Source organism: Diabrotica undecimpunctata, chromosome 2, assembly GCF_040954645.1.
Source record: "Diabrotica undecimpunctata isolate CICGRU chromosome 2, icDiaUnde3, whole genome shotgun sequence".
Taxonomy (NCBI): domain Eukaryota; kingdom Metazoa; phylum Arthropoda; class Insecta; order Coleoptera; family Chrysomelidae; genus Diabrotica; species Diabrotica undecimpunctata.
The window spans coordinates 74,724,487-74,741,292 of NC_092804.1; the positions used below are offsets into that span (position 1 = coordinate 74,724,487).

General features: G+C 31.9%; 1 protein-coding gene across 3 annotated transcripts in view; it reads right to left on the minus strand.

Annotated features, from left to right (window-relative positions):
* Positions 1-211: 211 nt before the first annotated feature.
* Positions 212-16,806, minus strand: part of Ocrl (Oculocerebrorenal syndrome of Lowe) — a 120,723-nt gene continuing 104,128 nt past the window's right edge. For all 3 annotated transcript variants that reach the window (XM_072523109.1, XM_072523107.1, XM_072523108.1), the window contains 3 exons: positions 15,634-15,805; positions 14,457-14,584; positions 212-10,089 (listed from right to left, as the gene is read on the minus strand). In XM_072523109.1, coding sequence (XP_072379210.1) covers positions 9,841-10,089; positions 14,457-14,584; positions 15,634-15,805 — 549 coding nt within the window. In that variant the 3' untranslated portion in view covers positions 212-9,840. The remainder of the gene's footprint in view (positions 10,090-14,456; positions 14,585-15,633; positions 15,806-16,806) is intronic.

A 16,806-nucleotide genomic window follows, 5' to 3' on the forward strand; every position in this document is an offset into this window, starting at 1 on the left:
ACATCTTGCTGGAACTCTTATCCACGATCAATCTCGTCACAAAAACTGAGTGCCGTTTGCAAGAGGTATTCTCCCGTTTAAGTTGTCTCTACTTATTATCATCCATTGACAAGTGGGGGTTACACAAAATGGCGACCAATGCGTCCAGCCCTTAATATCCATCACGAGAAAAAAGAGGTTACAATGTGATGAGAAAAATAAAACATTACCAAACTACAAACAACTTTTATTTGTTCAACAGTTTGCTCCTAAATAATAAAATTATTTATAAAAATACTGGCAAATTGGTGTGATGTACAAATAGTACAATAAATAAACATCTATTCTTAAGTTTATGTATAAGAAACTACATAACTCAAAATAATTTAATCGATACTCAATACTAGTTACATAAAATAAAAAAGAGAAATATGAGACAGAGCTCATATAAAACATGAAATAAGACGACAACTTCTTAGGACCGGGAACATAAGTATTTATAAGATACTGATCACGGTGCAGCATAAAGAATCATAGAAAATTAAACACTTTTTATGATAAAATAAAGTAAATAAATTACTGAATAAAATAAATAAGAAAAAGGAAGGGGAATGATTTGAATTATAAGAGTTGTGTCGATTTTATCTAAATTGTGAATTTCATGTATTATTGTCCTTTTAAATACAAAATACATACATGTAATATAGTAGAGGGAATTGTTCAGGAATAAGTTTATCCATCTTTGGTGCAGAATGATAGGGTTCGATTCCCACAAAAAAAAAACCAAAAATATCGCTAGGACGTCGCTTCGAAGGCAATGACAAACAATGAAGTAGTAATATGTCTGATATAGCTTCTCTACACTTACTCATTCGGGATCAACTTTTAACTGTAGATGTCATTATAATAAAGATATACAGCGTGCATACTTAAGTTGGTCACATCAGGGAATTATTATTATTATTAATTTTACGAAGTTCTGCATGGTTTAAAACCTAACATACAGCTATCGATATCGAATTTTATCAATCCTATATGAGGTATGTCAAAAAATATGAATTTCACTCAAGAGTAAAGTACCTTTAGATTTATTAATATCGAAAATTGGTATTAACAAAAGTTATTTGGAATTAAAAACTATGTTTTAATATGCAATTACATCATTCTAATTGAAAAAAAAATTTTTTCCCAAATTACTGATACACAATATCAATTTTATTTACAAATATTATAACTCCTTTATTATTAATTTTACAAAAAAAAACTTATTCTTTATAAAAAGCTCTGCATGATCTAAAACCTAAGATTCAACCATCATAACTAAAATTTTATCAATTTTATACGAGTTATGTCAAAAAATATTAATTTCGCTCAAGAGTAAAGTGCCTTTATTTTTCATAATATAGTAAATTGTTATTATATAAAGTTGTTCAAAAGTTAAAAACTATGTTTTAATGCAACAGCATCCTTCTAATTGAAATTTTGTTTTGTTTTCAAAATTCATGTTTTTTGACGTACCTCGAGATTGAAAAAAATGTATTAGGTTTTAGACCTTGCAGATCTTTTTATAAGGAATAACTTTTTTTCGTAAAATTAATAATAAAATGGTTATCATATTTGTTGTTAATAAAAATGATGTTGAGTACCGGTAATTTGAGAAAAAATTGTAATTTTTTTTTTCAAATAGAAGGATATAATTTCATATTAAAACGTAGTATTTAATTCCAAACAACTTTTCATAATAACAATTTTCGATATTCTGAAATATAAAGGTACTTTACTCTTAAGCGAAATTCATATTTTTTGACATACCTCGTATAGGCATGATAAAATTTGATATCTGATGATTGCATCTTTGGTTTTAGACCATGCAGAACTTTCTATGAAGTATAACTTCATAAGTTATGTTTTGTAAAAATTAATAATAAAAAAGTTTCCTATATGTGGCCAACTTAACTAGACACGCTGTATATACAGGAGCAATCCACGCTTAAAATTGGGTACGCTTCATTTTCAATATGTATCATGGGATTGAATGCTATCTCTAAATTGGGACAGTTTGAGTGTATTCTCTTTTGTATTGGTAACAGTGCTACGAAACGTCGTTTTACTAAAGGAACCGATAAGACGACTTAATTCCGTCGATATTAACACAGCTCGTAGAAAATTTTGTAATTTGAATTACATTTAATTTGTTAATCAATTAAAAGGAAAATAAATTAACCATATGATTTCAATCGGTACACAACAATACTAAACCAAAATATCAGAGAGGACTACAAAAAATCAAGTGGTAGATCTTAAGAGATGAGAAAGAATGTCTATTCAGTGCAAAAATAGTGAATAAACATCTGCTGGAACATGAAAGGTAGTGCAAGGGTCTATAACTACTTTCTTGTGGCATGGTTAAGTTAAATATGTATTATGTTTTTATTCGTTGTGATTGTGATGAAAATCACATTTTTAATTCACTAATATTTAACGTCTCGATTTCCACTCCGGAAATCGTTCTCAAAAAAAAAAATGTTCAAAAAACCTTTTTTGAGAACGATTTCCGGAGTGTAAATCGAAACGTCAAATATTAATTGAGTAAAACTGTGATTTTCATCACAATCACAACCAATAATTGTGGCTTAATCCCATAAAAACATAATATTTAATGAAAGGTTGTCCTAATACAATTTGGAGGAGTATGGCCAGTATTATTAGAGGTACTGCTATTGAGATACTTGTAAAAATCTCAGGATATAAGTTTGAGAATAAAGAGATCTGGTGATGGTCAAATGAAGTTAAACAAAATAAGGGTGAAGTAAAAAATATATACACAATGGCAAGAAAATAGGCCAGATACAGATCTTCAAAATTATAAGTAGCGGTATTAAAAGCTGATATTCGTGGATTCCGTTGGATCAGATGATATTCCTGGGAAAATGTGGACAGCTTTAGGAGAGACAGTAACAAGTTGATTTGTTTGTTTAAAGCAGGTTTGTTCAATAGAATTATGGAAGTGGTACAAACTAGTGATGGTGAACGTGATTACTTTTTTTATCGGTGACCGTGATCCCCCATCTTTTATGTAGAGTAAAAAGTAGTCACAGTAATAATCGTAAACAAAACAACACGATCGAACTAGATGAGTTGACTTATAATATTAAATTTACGTACGCTAACAACGCTAACAAAGTGATCAATTTAAATTACTATAAAACTTTCTTGATACCGCTTTCTATTTAAATAAAACTAAAAATTAACTCTACAACTTCACTTAATTTTTTTTAAAGAAATCAAACTTTTAAGAATGTTTTTATAAAGAAAAAAATATATTCAATACGCTTAGTGAGATGATTTTAAATTTATTATTTTAAGAAGAGAAATATTAGTAGATAATAAGATACCCATGGAAATTCGTACTTCACCGTTCCTAAAATTCACTGTTGTTAAATCAAAAGATTATTAGTCACCGTGACCGTAGCGTTCACCGCGAATATAATAATATTTATTATATAAATAAGTTTTGTGAGACAGTGACGAAATTGGTAACTGAAATTTCGGGTCACTGATAACGGAAATCGAAGTTATCAAGGAACGGTAGTGAAATCACGTCTCATTACTAGGTCAAATTTCAAACGAATATAGACATAAGTAGTATATTAGTACCTCTTAACAAAAACAAGGGAGATATACAACAATGCACTATGTATGAGAGTACTGATAGACGCAAACATGAGGAAACCGAAATATCTTCTTTATAAGGCTGGTGAGGGAGAGACTGATAAATTTTATGTATAAGTAGCATTGTATCGGGACTCGGTGCTTAGTCGATGACCACCGCTCTGTAAACACGCACTCCCACTAATTTCCACTTCTACCGATGAGCGCTGGAGATATAGACTCCAGCAACGGTATAAAACACGAGCCACCGCCAGAATTAAGTTCTATCAGAGTGTTGATCCGGAAACAATTTCACTGGCCCTACAATATTGACCAAAAGCCAACCGCTTACGCTAGTGTTGATCTAGTAGCAGCTCCCGAACTAAGTCTTAAAGTGCTGATCTGAGACGGAACCGTTCCGTGAATAAGTGTTGATTTGTCAGTTCCCGCTCCTTGCCGGATCAAGTGTTGATCGATCCAGTCACACCTCTAACACAGATTATTCCTTCGCTTTAGCGTGTCTATACTAACGCATCGTATTTTCGTTTCGATTTTTATAACATTAACAGTATTTATTTTTCGCAGGTATCAACAGCGGGTCATAGCGCCGTCTATACCGTCACAAGGATTGGACGACAATTACCTAGGATCCAATTTTATTTTGTTATTTATTTATTTCGAATATATTTTTATTTAAATTAAATCTGTGTTTTACTGAGTCTGCTGTCTAACAGAGCTAACCAAAAGATGGAATTACTAAAAATAAGATGTTAACTTTAACTGATAAATGATTATGAAAGTAATAGATTTAAGTGCCTAGGATTGGTATTACAGATTAATAAGGAAATAATGGAGAGGATTGATATTGGTATGACCGAAGACAGAAACTTATAGACAGAAACTTATAGAGACATATAGTTAAGGAAGCCATCTCCGCATAGGGCAAAGGCAAAGATAATGATGTTGATGATGATTTTATTGAGTATAAAATATGGTCAGATAGTTACAAATTCAAATTACTTAATTCCGAAAAAAATATATTTGAGGCAGGTTGAGTATTAGATCACATATCATAGGCTGGCTAAGTTAAAACAGACTGCAGTACAATTTACTAGCATTAGACCAAGTAGTGACTCAAAGCAAGTGTGCAATTGCAGAATATTTTTTAAAAACAATTCAGAAATTCACATTGGTAGTATTTTTTTAGTTATCATGAGACATTATCTTACAAAACACAATACAAAACATAAAAACGGTTGATAATTCCAACTAACCTTTGGCTATACCTTCAATTTTGTGTTTAGACATTGCTAAACATTTTTTCCAAAAATTTTCATGCTTCAAATACTACTAGCTCTCGGTCGATAAAGTGTAATACTTAAGGTATATGTGCGTACATATACTTAAGGAATATAATGTGCTGTTTTGCAAGATTTAAGCAAAATATATGCACACTCTTAAGTTCGTTCAAATTTTGCAGATAATAATTTCTACCTACTGTAAAATATAACTTGTTTTGATATTTTCATTAAAAAACATGGAGAAAATTGAAGTTTAGTATTACTTCTTATTCATTTCTAAAATTAAAGCGAAGACAAGAATATTCACTTAATTCATATTTAGTTGACGCACACAGTTGGTATGTGTGACTATTGCGAAACGTAAATGCATAAAAATGTCTTATCATCTAGCACTGTTTGTGATTTATTACTTATTACAAACAAATAATATTTTCATTATTCAAAAAATGTCAATAAGTCGATATTTTTAAATATTTATATCTATAAAACATAGTTTTTGCTAGTTGCTTGTATATTCATTCTTATAGTTTTTTAATTTTAAAAGTACCAGGTCTAATAATGGATGAATAAGGATTGAAAAGACGAACATTTAACAAGTTAAATTTGTACCATATTATTTGTCCTTCATTAAAGGTACATCAACCAAAATGAAAATTTAGTTATATATAGTTATAAAATCTATGATTCACAAAAATTAAAAATAAACTGTTAAAAATAACAACCATTTTAAAGGAAAATATAATAGTAAGAAAAATAAATAGAAATTTCATTTCTGTACGATTAATATTATGCTATTTGACTTTTTCACCCGTGCCCAGCATTTACTAATTTTGTTTAAGTTTATTAAATTAATTGTAACAAATAAGTCTTTACGTTATGATAGTGACGATTAGTCTTATAGGGTGTCCTATTGAAAGTAAGGCAAGTGTAAATAATTATTTTGAGCAATGTGTGAAAAAATGTTACTATATATACATTCTCTTAGTACACTTATTGGGTAGGTAAGCTAGTAATTAAATAAAAATACGATGTATAAATATTTATGAGGATTGTGCTTGCAGCATGAATTGGATATACAAATCAAAACCAATTCGTAAACAGGTAGAATTCAAATTAGAAATTCTTATTGCAGAAAGTAAATCTTAGAAGTAACCAAGAATATGATATATACTGCTGGACAAAAACCCGACAACTTCATATTTGTTAAGTCTTGGATAAGATTAATGGTAATAACATTTAAAAGGAACTTAATTGATTTCTGAATATTTCTTAATTTTCCTCTCATTGTTTTCTCCTGAGACATACAAGAAACAACATAAACTACATCTGAAGGGCTTTGAGGTCTATCACTACTTTAGAACTGAAGCATACAAGCTGAAGGTGGTACATCTATATACTGAAAACACTTCTTTAGAAATATATATATATATATATATATATATATATATATATATATATATATAATACTTTTTGTTATACATATGCCACCCAAAATATTATACTCCACGTATCAGTAAAATAAACAATTTTCACTCAAGGTTAAGTCTTGTAAGTTAAGATTGAATACTTATTGCTATATTTTGAATTTGAGTTACATTTCAGAATAATTTGGTTTTCCGTAAATGATTACCTTAATATTTTCTTCTGATTATTTCAAAAAGTCAAATGTACGGGTCGTTTGTCAAGCAATATAACCTATCTCTTTAATTTACATGAAATTAAATAAGCATGTATTTTACATTTTCATAAAAAAAAAAAATAAAGGTAAAAATTAATAATTTACAATACACTAATTTAACAAAAATAATAATAAGAAATAAATAAATGCGTTGATACTTGAAATGCGGCGCTATTTTAAAAAGCAACTTTCATTATTGATAACTAGATACTAAACGGAATTAAGGCTGCAATAACCAAACATGTTTCGACTAGCAATACTATTTGTTCATCTAAAAACTATTCAAACTTCTAGATATCGATAGCCCAATGCAATATTGGAAGAATCTTAAAAGCTGAATTATTTCTGAAATTATATCTCGTAAGTAGGGAGACATCATCACTGCAATTTCCAAAACAACTATTAGAGCAATAGATTAGAAATAAACTTAAAATACCTACAGAGTACATCAAAGTATTTATCGACAATTGAATAACAAGATCACCTATTTCATTGCGCCGGAAGCATTTTATGTCGTGTTTCTTGATTAACAAAGCGAACTATCTGTCCTGTTTCGAGATAGGCACAAACTATATCAGAAACCAATACAAGAATAGTTACTCAAAAAACTCAAATCGCTACCCTAAGAAAGAGGTCATAATACCTTAACGAATCGTTAAGGTGTTCTGATATACTTATGTATAAACTGATATACTTCTACGCTCATCACACGATCTATAGGTTCAAAAGAGTCCAACATAATATCAACCAATAAGGAGGACCAAACGGTAAAGATTTCTTACCTCATATTTAAAATATGACAGACAGAATTGTCAAAAGCTCAGCAAAATATGGCATCAAATCCATCTTCAAACCAACGAGCACGATACAATAAAGTATAAGAACGGCTAAGCTCTAAGTGGGAGCTCACAACGAGACGCCGACCCTCGCTCCGACCGGAGCGAGGTATGATTGATAGGATCATACCATATTATCGATCGCCAGGTAAATAAATGCATTATTTTAAATGCGAGCGTTCACTGCCAGTGCTATGATCTAGGCGAGGATACGATGCGATGGTCTTAGTTATGAACGTACCGTAAGAGAACTGTTGTCCACTTCAGCAACTTTATATCATGTCCTAATGGTCCTCTGCATATTAAAACCACAAAACGTAGTGTACATACTCATTGATAAGAGGAGACGTCTGTCTCTTTTCGTACCTGTCTGAGACAGTCTAGTTTCGCCTCCACTCAACGCAGGACAGACGGTGGAAAAATGTTCATCTCAAACACAGCACGTTCCATAAGGCAACGTCCTATGTACATATAAGACCGTAGAACTGATGAATAAGGTATAACCAGACAAACATAGGGGCTGCAGAAATCCGCCATTAGGCACCCTACAGGTTACACTACTCACTTCGCAAAGGATAGTTTATACTTAGTAAAAAGTTTTTTACATTCCTCAATTTAACCATATTGGTAGTATTTCAAGTATTCAACAATATTGCAAAACACTAAAACTCTTTGATGTTCCTCTTCACCAACCATATAATGATAACCCAAACAAGGTTAGCATTGTTGATATTAAAGATAATGATGAAGTATCTACATCTCCTTAGATATAAGTTACTTAGTTTATAAATACTAGTCGACCACAGGACTTAAATTTTTTTTGATGTTTCCGAAGCCTTTATATACTAAGTGTGGTGCTGACCTACGTGAACTCAGCGTCGTAATGACTGTTTGACTATTGGATATTATGAGAATCTCTTGTCAGCGATATCCTCATTGATTAAAATAAATGCTAAGTCTGCTAAACATAATCAAACGAGTAAAATAAACTGAGTGCTAAAATAAATTTTTCAATAATACGAATTCAGATGAATGATGCCAAAAATTGAATGAATGAATATAAAAATCGCAACTCTAAGACTTTAACTCCACTTTAAAAAAGAGCATACATATTTTCAACTATATTAGAACCATGGATAGAGCTAACTAGATATTCAAAAATATCTTTTGGAATTTCATAAATACCGCAGTGTAATAATAAGAAATACTGGATTTCGAAACACAAAGAATTTTACACAAATTACAGCAGCTGCCAAATTACTTATTCACTCTATTTTTAACGTGCAAAACAAAAAAAGTTTTACTTGAAAGGGTGTGACCATACTGTTATGATCTACTGAGCTGCTAAGGGCATTTGGCGTTAGATTGCGAGAAGAGTATTTTTACACATTTCAATTGTATTTACTTTTTATATAAATTAAAGTAATACTTCACAAAATATGCTCAATTGGGTAATTCATCAACATCAATTAGACAGTAATGAAGTACAAATTGTTCCACCGTTGAATTTAACAAGATAGACACAAGGCAGACTCTTTAGTTGACATCAGGTTATTGGTTAGGCTAGGTCAGGAAATTTCGTACAGGCCGTTGTAAGGGGATCCGTTGTGCTCCTAATTGTACTAGACGATACCCCAATTGATAAATTGATAATTGGAAATCGCTATAGAAGTTGGTGCCGTCAAGTTTCATTTTGTATGTTAGTACAAAGAGTCCTGGCGATTTGGAGCGACTAGAGAATATCATCACAGAAGGGAGTCATTTGGACGTTTTAGACGACCGTATTGTTCCACTATTACCGGCCGTACTAAAGGAACATACCGCACATGCTAACATAACAATTCCCAGTATAAAATATCAATACCCTAACATAACATAACTCAGTATCGAACATGTATCATTCGACGACCAATATTTACTTCATTATACCATATTTCGTTTAACATTATTTAATAAAATCATAATACATAAATACTCATTTTCTATTTTGCAACTACGCTAAAAAGGATGAACAAGTAATTTAGCCGGTACATTTATACATTTCTCGTATATTTTTAATTTTAATGATACCTGGTTAAATTTGATAATAAAAATCTACAATCATTAACTCTTTTAATCTTGAATAGTACCCGTATTGTATCCTTAGGACTACATACAATGATACATAGTTATATTAAAACTCTAAATGTCCTCTTATTGCATTGGTATATCGAAACATAGTTATTATACATCTTACAGCTGCAAATAACTGAATATTTTAAAAGTTTAATACAATTGGCATGATTTTATTGTCGCTACATTTTGACTTGCATCTTATCATTTTCGTGAATAGTACTCCATCCACCTGAGTTACTAGCTGACCTGATACAAATTTTAAAAACCAATTTACTTCAAACTATTTTGGTGGAATTATAGAGGAGCTTAAGTCGTTGACTAAGAAGTTATATACAAAATTAGATTTTCCCCTTGACGCTTGAGGTTTAGAATTACGAATTTGATCTCGGAGAAGAATGTCTCCAAATAGAGATGCAAGCGTTTTGGCATCATAGCCATTGTCGTTCTGATATTTGAGAAGTTCTTGGAGAAACATGCAAACATACAGAAACACATTGCGGTGAAGGTCGGAAACTTTTTGAAATATAATCTGTAAAAAGAAATAAGTATTAATAGTAAATATTCAATTTTAATAAGAAAATATTAAAAAATAATTAAAAACACTCTCCCCAGTATTATTTCGATTAAAACCTGGGGCATTCATTTTAAAATCATTTAAAAATTATTAAAATTTTGTCTAGAAGATGTTGCCATAATAGCTCTTGAATTATTCATTGTTAAATAGTTTATACACGATAAAAAGGTTTTTAAATATTTTTGTTTTAATTTCACCGAACTATTTTGGATGAAGTTTACAGGTCGAAAGTTTTGGTTAAAAACACTGTAGTTTCAGTTTAAAGGTTATAAGATAAATATGGTTTAAAGGGATATAGGGACACATATGATGTCATATTATGTCAGATTTAAAGACTGAGAGAACCGTTAAACCGACTGAGAGAACCGGTTTAAAGAGACCGTTAGAAGTGAAAAGCTTATTTTAGGTCTGGCAACGACCCCTAAAAAACATGTTTGTCCTCTCACGCACCTTCAAAACTGGTGTATATTAGCATATAAACATAAACCAGTCAAATATTAAATCATTAAAAAATAATAATAGAGTATAAAAAACAAAAATTCAGAATTACACGTAGCCCAGTCATTTCCTTTCTTCTTCTATATGTTGAAATAACTTTCTGTGAGCTTTAGACTTTTCTTGAAATTTCCCTTGAAAGTTAAATCTTCTCGGTCTCTTATACCCATTAGGTTAGCTTAGCACTCATTTTGATGTTATTTTATATTCTATGCGATTACATGGCCAAGTCACTCTATTATTTTATTTCTTTTTAGTCGTATTATGTATCATCATCATCATTCAATCTTCGCTTATCCACTGCTGGACATAGATCTCCCTCATAATTTTCCATCTATTTCGATCTTGTGCCTCTTGCATCCAATTCCTATGACAACGTTTTAGATCGTCAGTCCAACGTGTTGGTGGACGACCTCTGCTTCGGTAGGCATCATCTGTTGGTCTCCATTCCAGTATCCGCTTTGTCCATCTATTATCTGTCAATCGAGCCACGTGACCTGCCCAGTTCCATTTCAGTGTTGCTACTCTCTCTACTGCATCAGCCACTCCTGTTCTTTGTCGTAGCTGGCGATTTGGGATCTTGTCTCGTAGTGAAACGCCCAACATAGCACGCTCCATCGCCCTTTGACCCACACGGATCTTTTGAACTGTTCTCCTTGTCATGGTCAACGTTTCCGCACCGTAAGTTAATACTGGCAAACACACTGATTAAACGTTTTTCTTTTAAGGCATATTGGTATATCAGACGATTTGAAAATATGGTTCAGCTTGCCGAAGGCTGCCCAAGTCAGTCTTATACGACGGAGAAGCTCAACGGTTTGGTTATCTTTTCCCATGCGAATCTCATCACCTAGGTATTTATAGGCCATTACCTGGTCTATGGATCTTGTTCCTACGCATATATCTTCGCTGACTACAAGATTTGTCATCATCTGGGTTTTAGATATATTTATTTTCAATCCCCCTTCTAGCGAGGAAAGGTAGAGCTGATTTAAATGTTCTTTGGCCTCATCTATCCTATCAGCTATTAGTACAATATCATCTGCAAACCTTAGATGGCTAAGCTTTTCTCCGTTTATGTTTATGCCCTTGTCGGTCAGTTTTGCCCTTTTACATATATATTCCAAAAGCGTAGTGAACAGTTTCGGCGATATGGTGTCCCCCTGGCGTACTCCACGTTGTATCGGGAATTTCTGGGTTTGGCGATCACCCACTCTAACACTGGCTGTTGCGTTTTGGTATATGTGTTTAATTATATTTATATACCAATAATCAATTCGGCATTCTGTCAAGGCTTCCAACAATTTTTGTTGATTTACGGTGTCGAATGCCTTTTAATAGTCGACAAATATTAAAGCTAGTGGTTTATTATATTCAGTGCATTTTTCTATAAGATTTTTTATTACCAGTAGGTGATCGTTTGTTCCATAGCCTTTTCTAAAACCCGCCTGTTCTATGGGCTAATAAAATTCCAATTTATTTTCTAGTCGTTTCGTAATTATTTTTGCAAATAGTTTATAAATATGTGAAAGTAGACTTATGGGCCTGTAATTCCTGAGGTCGGTAGCATCCTTTTTTTATGAAGTATGATAATTTCTGCGTTATACCACTGGGTTGGTGTTATTGCTTCCTGCAAACATCTAGTGAATAGTTTGGCAAGGACCTGCCATAATCTTTTTCCAGCCACTTTCAAGGCATCTGCCACTATTTCATCGCCTCCGGGAGACTTATTGTTTTTCATTTCTTGCACTGACCTTCGAACTTCATTGGGTGTTACGTCCGGTAAAATTTCAGATCCCTGATTGATTATCTTTAGTAATGATCCACTCCGGTTACATTGCTGTTCTTTGTATAGTTGTCTATAAAAGCTCTCTATCGTGTTCATAATTTGAACTCTATCCTCAATGATTTGCCCCTGTTCATTTCTTAATTTGTGGACGTTTTTTCTTCCAATGGACATGCTCTGTCTGAGTAGTTTCAAGCTTTTGTTTTCTTCTATTACTCTAGTTATTTCCATCGTATTGTATCGTCTCAGATCTTTTCTAACTTCCTTTTTAATTTTCTTATTCAAAATTCTTAGTTCATTTTGGTTATGATCCCGATTTTCCCTAAGTTTTCTTCTTTCCTCTAGAAGATGTTTTGTGTTGTGGCTTAATTTTTTGTTATTGTTTTCAGGACGAGGACAGTATTTCTTTTCAGCTTCTTTCAATATTTGGGTAATATTATTGTTCATTTCATTGATGTTCATATTCTCTAAGTCGTGTGTATACAAACTAGTCTTAATATTTTCTTCGTAAAGTGTTATATCTTCTGGGAACAGCCACCTTCCACTTTTCTTTCATTTTTGTTCTTTCAACTTCAGTGTTAAAAGTGGTTTTTGCTCTAATTAGTCTATGGTCGCTCCCTGTTGAAAATTTATTCAATACTGTTACATCCTGAACAATATCTTTCCGATTTGATATTATGAAATCAATCTTATTTTTTGTTCTTTGGTTCGGACTCTTCCATGTCCACTTACGTTGGGGTTTCTTTCCGAAGAATGAGTTCATCACAAAGAGATTTTCCTGATGTAAGAAGTCAAGAAGCCTGTTACCTCTCTCATTTCTCTCACCAAATCCAAAGTTTCCCCTAGCAGATTCTGCATCATCTTGTTTGAATCCCAATTTGGCGTTAAAATCTCCAATTATCAATGTGTAACGTGTTTTTGAAGTTTGTATAGCTGCTCTGATATCTTCATAAAATTGATCAACTTCCTCATCCGGGTGGCTCGTAGTTGGTGCGTAAGCCTGTATAATTTTAAGTTTGTATCTTGGGTTTAATTTAAAAATAAGATAAATGACTCTGGTACATATACTTTTTATTGCCCATATTTACCCATTTTTTATGGATTAAAAAACCCACTTCTCCAACAGATGAATCTTCGTTTCCTCTGAAATGGAACATATTTCCAGACTTAAGTATTATTTGATCTTCTTTTCGACGCCTAACTTCACTCATACCGATTATATCCCATTTTATGTGTTGTAGTTCATTCTCCAGTTCTATCATTGATGCTTCTGTTGATAAAGTTTGTACATTGTGGGCACATATAAGCATTTGTCGTTTGTTTTGGTGGCCTGATCTCTTCCGGTGATTCTTAGCACCCTCTGCTCCAACACTGTTCTGACCGCCACCTTGGTCAGGGAAATTGGAACTGCCGGGGACTGAGGGCCGTACACTTGATGTATCCATCATGAGGGGAAATTTGACCTTGAAACGCCGCGCTGGCCAAGCGTGTCGGCGAGTTTTAGAGTTAGCAATGTATGTATCATCATAATCAACAACTATTCCATCCATCGTCGGATGTAAGCCTCCCTAGGTGTGTTCATTCATTTCTGTTTGTTGATTTTTGCATCCATTCGTGACCAGCCATACGCTTGTTGTCATCAGTCCATCTAGTTTCTCTACTTCTCTTGTTTGTTCTTGGTCGCCATTCAATAATTCGCTTCGTTAATTATGTATGCCATTTGTTATCTTGTTAAGATATCAGTTTACATAATGGTTGAACTTTCTTTTTTATAAATGGCCGTATTTTGTATGTGTTGAAGCCACATGTCTTAGGCTTGAACAGGTCGTCCGATATTTTTCTATAATTTCATGTACTTTATTTTTAATCTCATAAGCAAGCGCGCAGTAGCAGCGGTTTCCTCTTTAAGATTCATTCTTTAACATCAATAATACTGCTTTACTATATTTTTGGTTCATTTTGGTGGTTTTAAAAGTTGATGGTCATATCTGGAAAGCTGATATATAGTATATAGAAAATAAATTTTAGATAATTTTTTTACCTGACGACAATTTTGGTAATTACTAGCTGCAGCGATGCAAGTGTCATGTAGTTCGAAGGGTATCACAGGATCCTTGGTGTATGATAAAAAGAGCAATAGAGTTTCAGCAGCAGCCTGGACAGTGCCAGCTATATGGATATAGTTAAGAAAAAAATTTTTATTATGCATATTAGCGAAGTATACTTATATGAAAATTATACAGGGTCTTTAAGTTAGTGATTTACTAATGTGTAAAATAGAATAAAATTTTCAACTTAACTGGAAGAAAAAAAATGTAATTAATTAAAATGTTAATTAATAATTAATAATAAATAACCTGATGTCCTTTATTTCATATTTTCATATTTCATATTTTCATATTTCATATTTTCATATTTCATATTTTCATATTTCATATTTTCATATTTCATATTTTCATATTTCATATTTTCATATTTCATATTTCTAAAAAATATATACAATATTGTAATTTTATCCTAATACCGCCATTCGAATGCAACAATATGAACAGTGAACTACAATTTACAGATCATAGCTAAAGATTTTGTTAGTATATTAAGAGCGTAGGCGCAAAATTAGGGCCAATGCTTTTTAAATGCGTTCATTTTCTTCGAATCCTGAGAAAACTAATACATATTTTTGAAAAATTTAAACGCAGAATGAAAGATTACATTATTTCCGAGGGCCGAAAGTCCCTGAAAACTTCTATAATGTTTATTTTAGTAAGTTACAGGGGTGAAAAAGAAGAGAAAATTTAGTGTGATATTTAATTTCAAATATCTCGTTCAAAAGAAACTTTTTGTTTATTCTAACGGACTTTCGGCCCTCGGTAATAATGTAATCTTTCATTCTGCGTTTAAATTTTTCAAAAATATTTATTAGTTTTCTCAGGATTCGAAAAAAAAATGAATGCATTTAAAAAGCATTGGCCCGAAATTTTGCGCCTACGCTCTTTGATAGATTTATTTTCAAACTCTACTACATCTTGAAGGTAAAATGACCCAAAGAAAAAGTCTTCGTGAGTATATAGTTCTAAAACTTTGGTGTGGCGAATAATTCCTTAACTATACTTATACCCATTAACATTTCTAGTGTCATTGTTACATTCGTTGTTCTTTAAATACAATTCAATGATTCAATGGTTTAAGATTAAAATTATGTATATTCAAAAGGATACGGAATGGATCTAAGGAACCAAAATCTAACCAGTCTCTTATTCTAATAATTTCTTCATGTAGAGCGCTAGATTCGAACAATTCTTTAGTCTTCATTCCATGTCGATAAATATAGTCTATTAGCAACCATAATTCTCGCGGAACTGAATATAATACTCCAGATTCTCCATTTTCCTAGAAAAAAGAATTTGGGTTTAAAACAAAATTTATGTACGTATTATATATATATATATATATATATATATATATATATATATATATATATATATATATATAGAGAGAGAGAGAGAGAGAGAGAGAGAGAGAGAGAGAGAACATCAATAGAAACATACATACTAACATACATAGAACACAAAAGACTAAAGTGGTATGGACATGTAAGAAGAACTAGTGACAGCAGATGGATAAAAAGAATCACCGAATGGAGAAAAAGAGGACGACCCCGAAAATCCTGGAGGAACGAAGTAGACGACGCCATGAGTAAGAGAGATCTAAACGATGGAGAATGGGACAACAGAGAGAGATGGAAACGGTTGAGCGAGGGTAGGTAGGCAGTGAATACTGTAGAATCCCTGAATATATATATATATATATCTCTAGTGTTAGGGCAAAAGGACTTAAGTCAGTAAATGGAATATTGCAGAAAATTTTTTTAAAGATTTGATGAAACATGCTAAATCTATTTTTATCCTAATTAAATATTTTGTCAGCACGTATGGGTCAAAAATAGCTTATTTACAATACATACTAGGGTTTAATATAAAATATTGTAAAATAATAAAGTTTGATCTGACTTAAGTCCTTTGGATCACAGAATAAAATACTTAAGTTTTTTTGACCAAATATTTGAATCATATTAAATACACAAGTTTACATGTTAATAACAGTAATATTTAGTTTTTAAATTATAATATAACTAATAACTATGATGAAGTTATTCGTCATCAGAAACAAACTCCTCTAAACCTGGGTCCTTATCGTTCATACTTGTAGTTGGCAGTTCTTGATAAAAAATTTTGTATACTTCTGGTACGAGCGGTAAGAGATCTAGAAGATGTTGCTTTTTTTCAAGAGCTATAGGTATTAACCCATCATACTTTTTCTTTAGTTCTATTGGACTTTATCGACATCTCTTAGTGAAATTAATTTCCATAAAATTTTCTGACTCTTCCAGA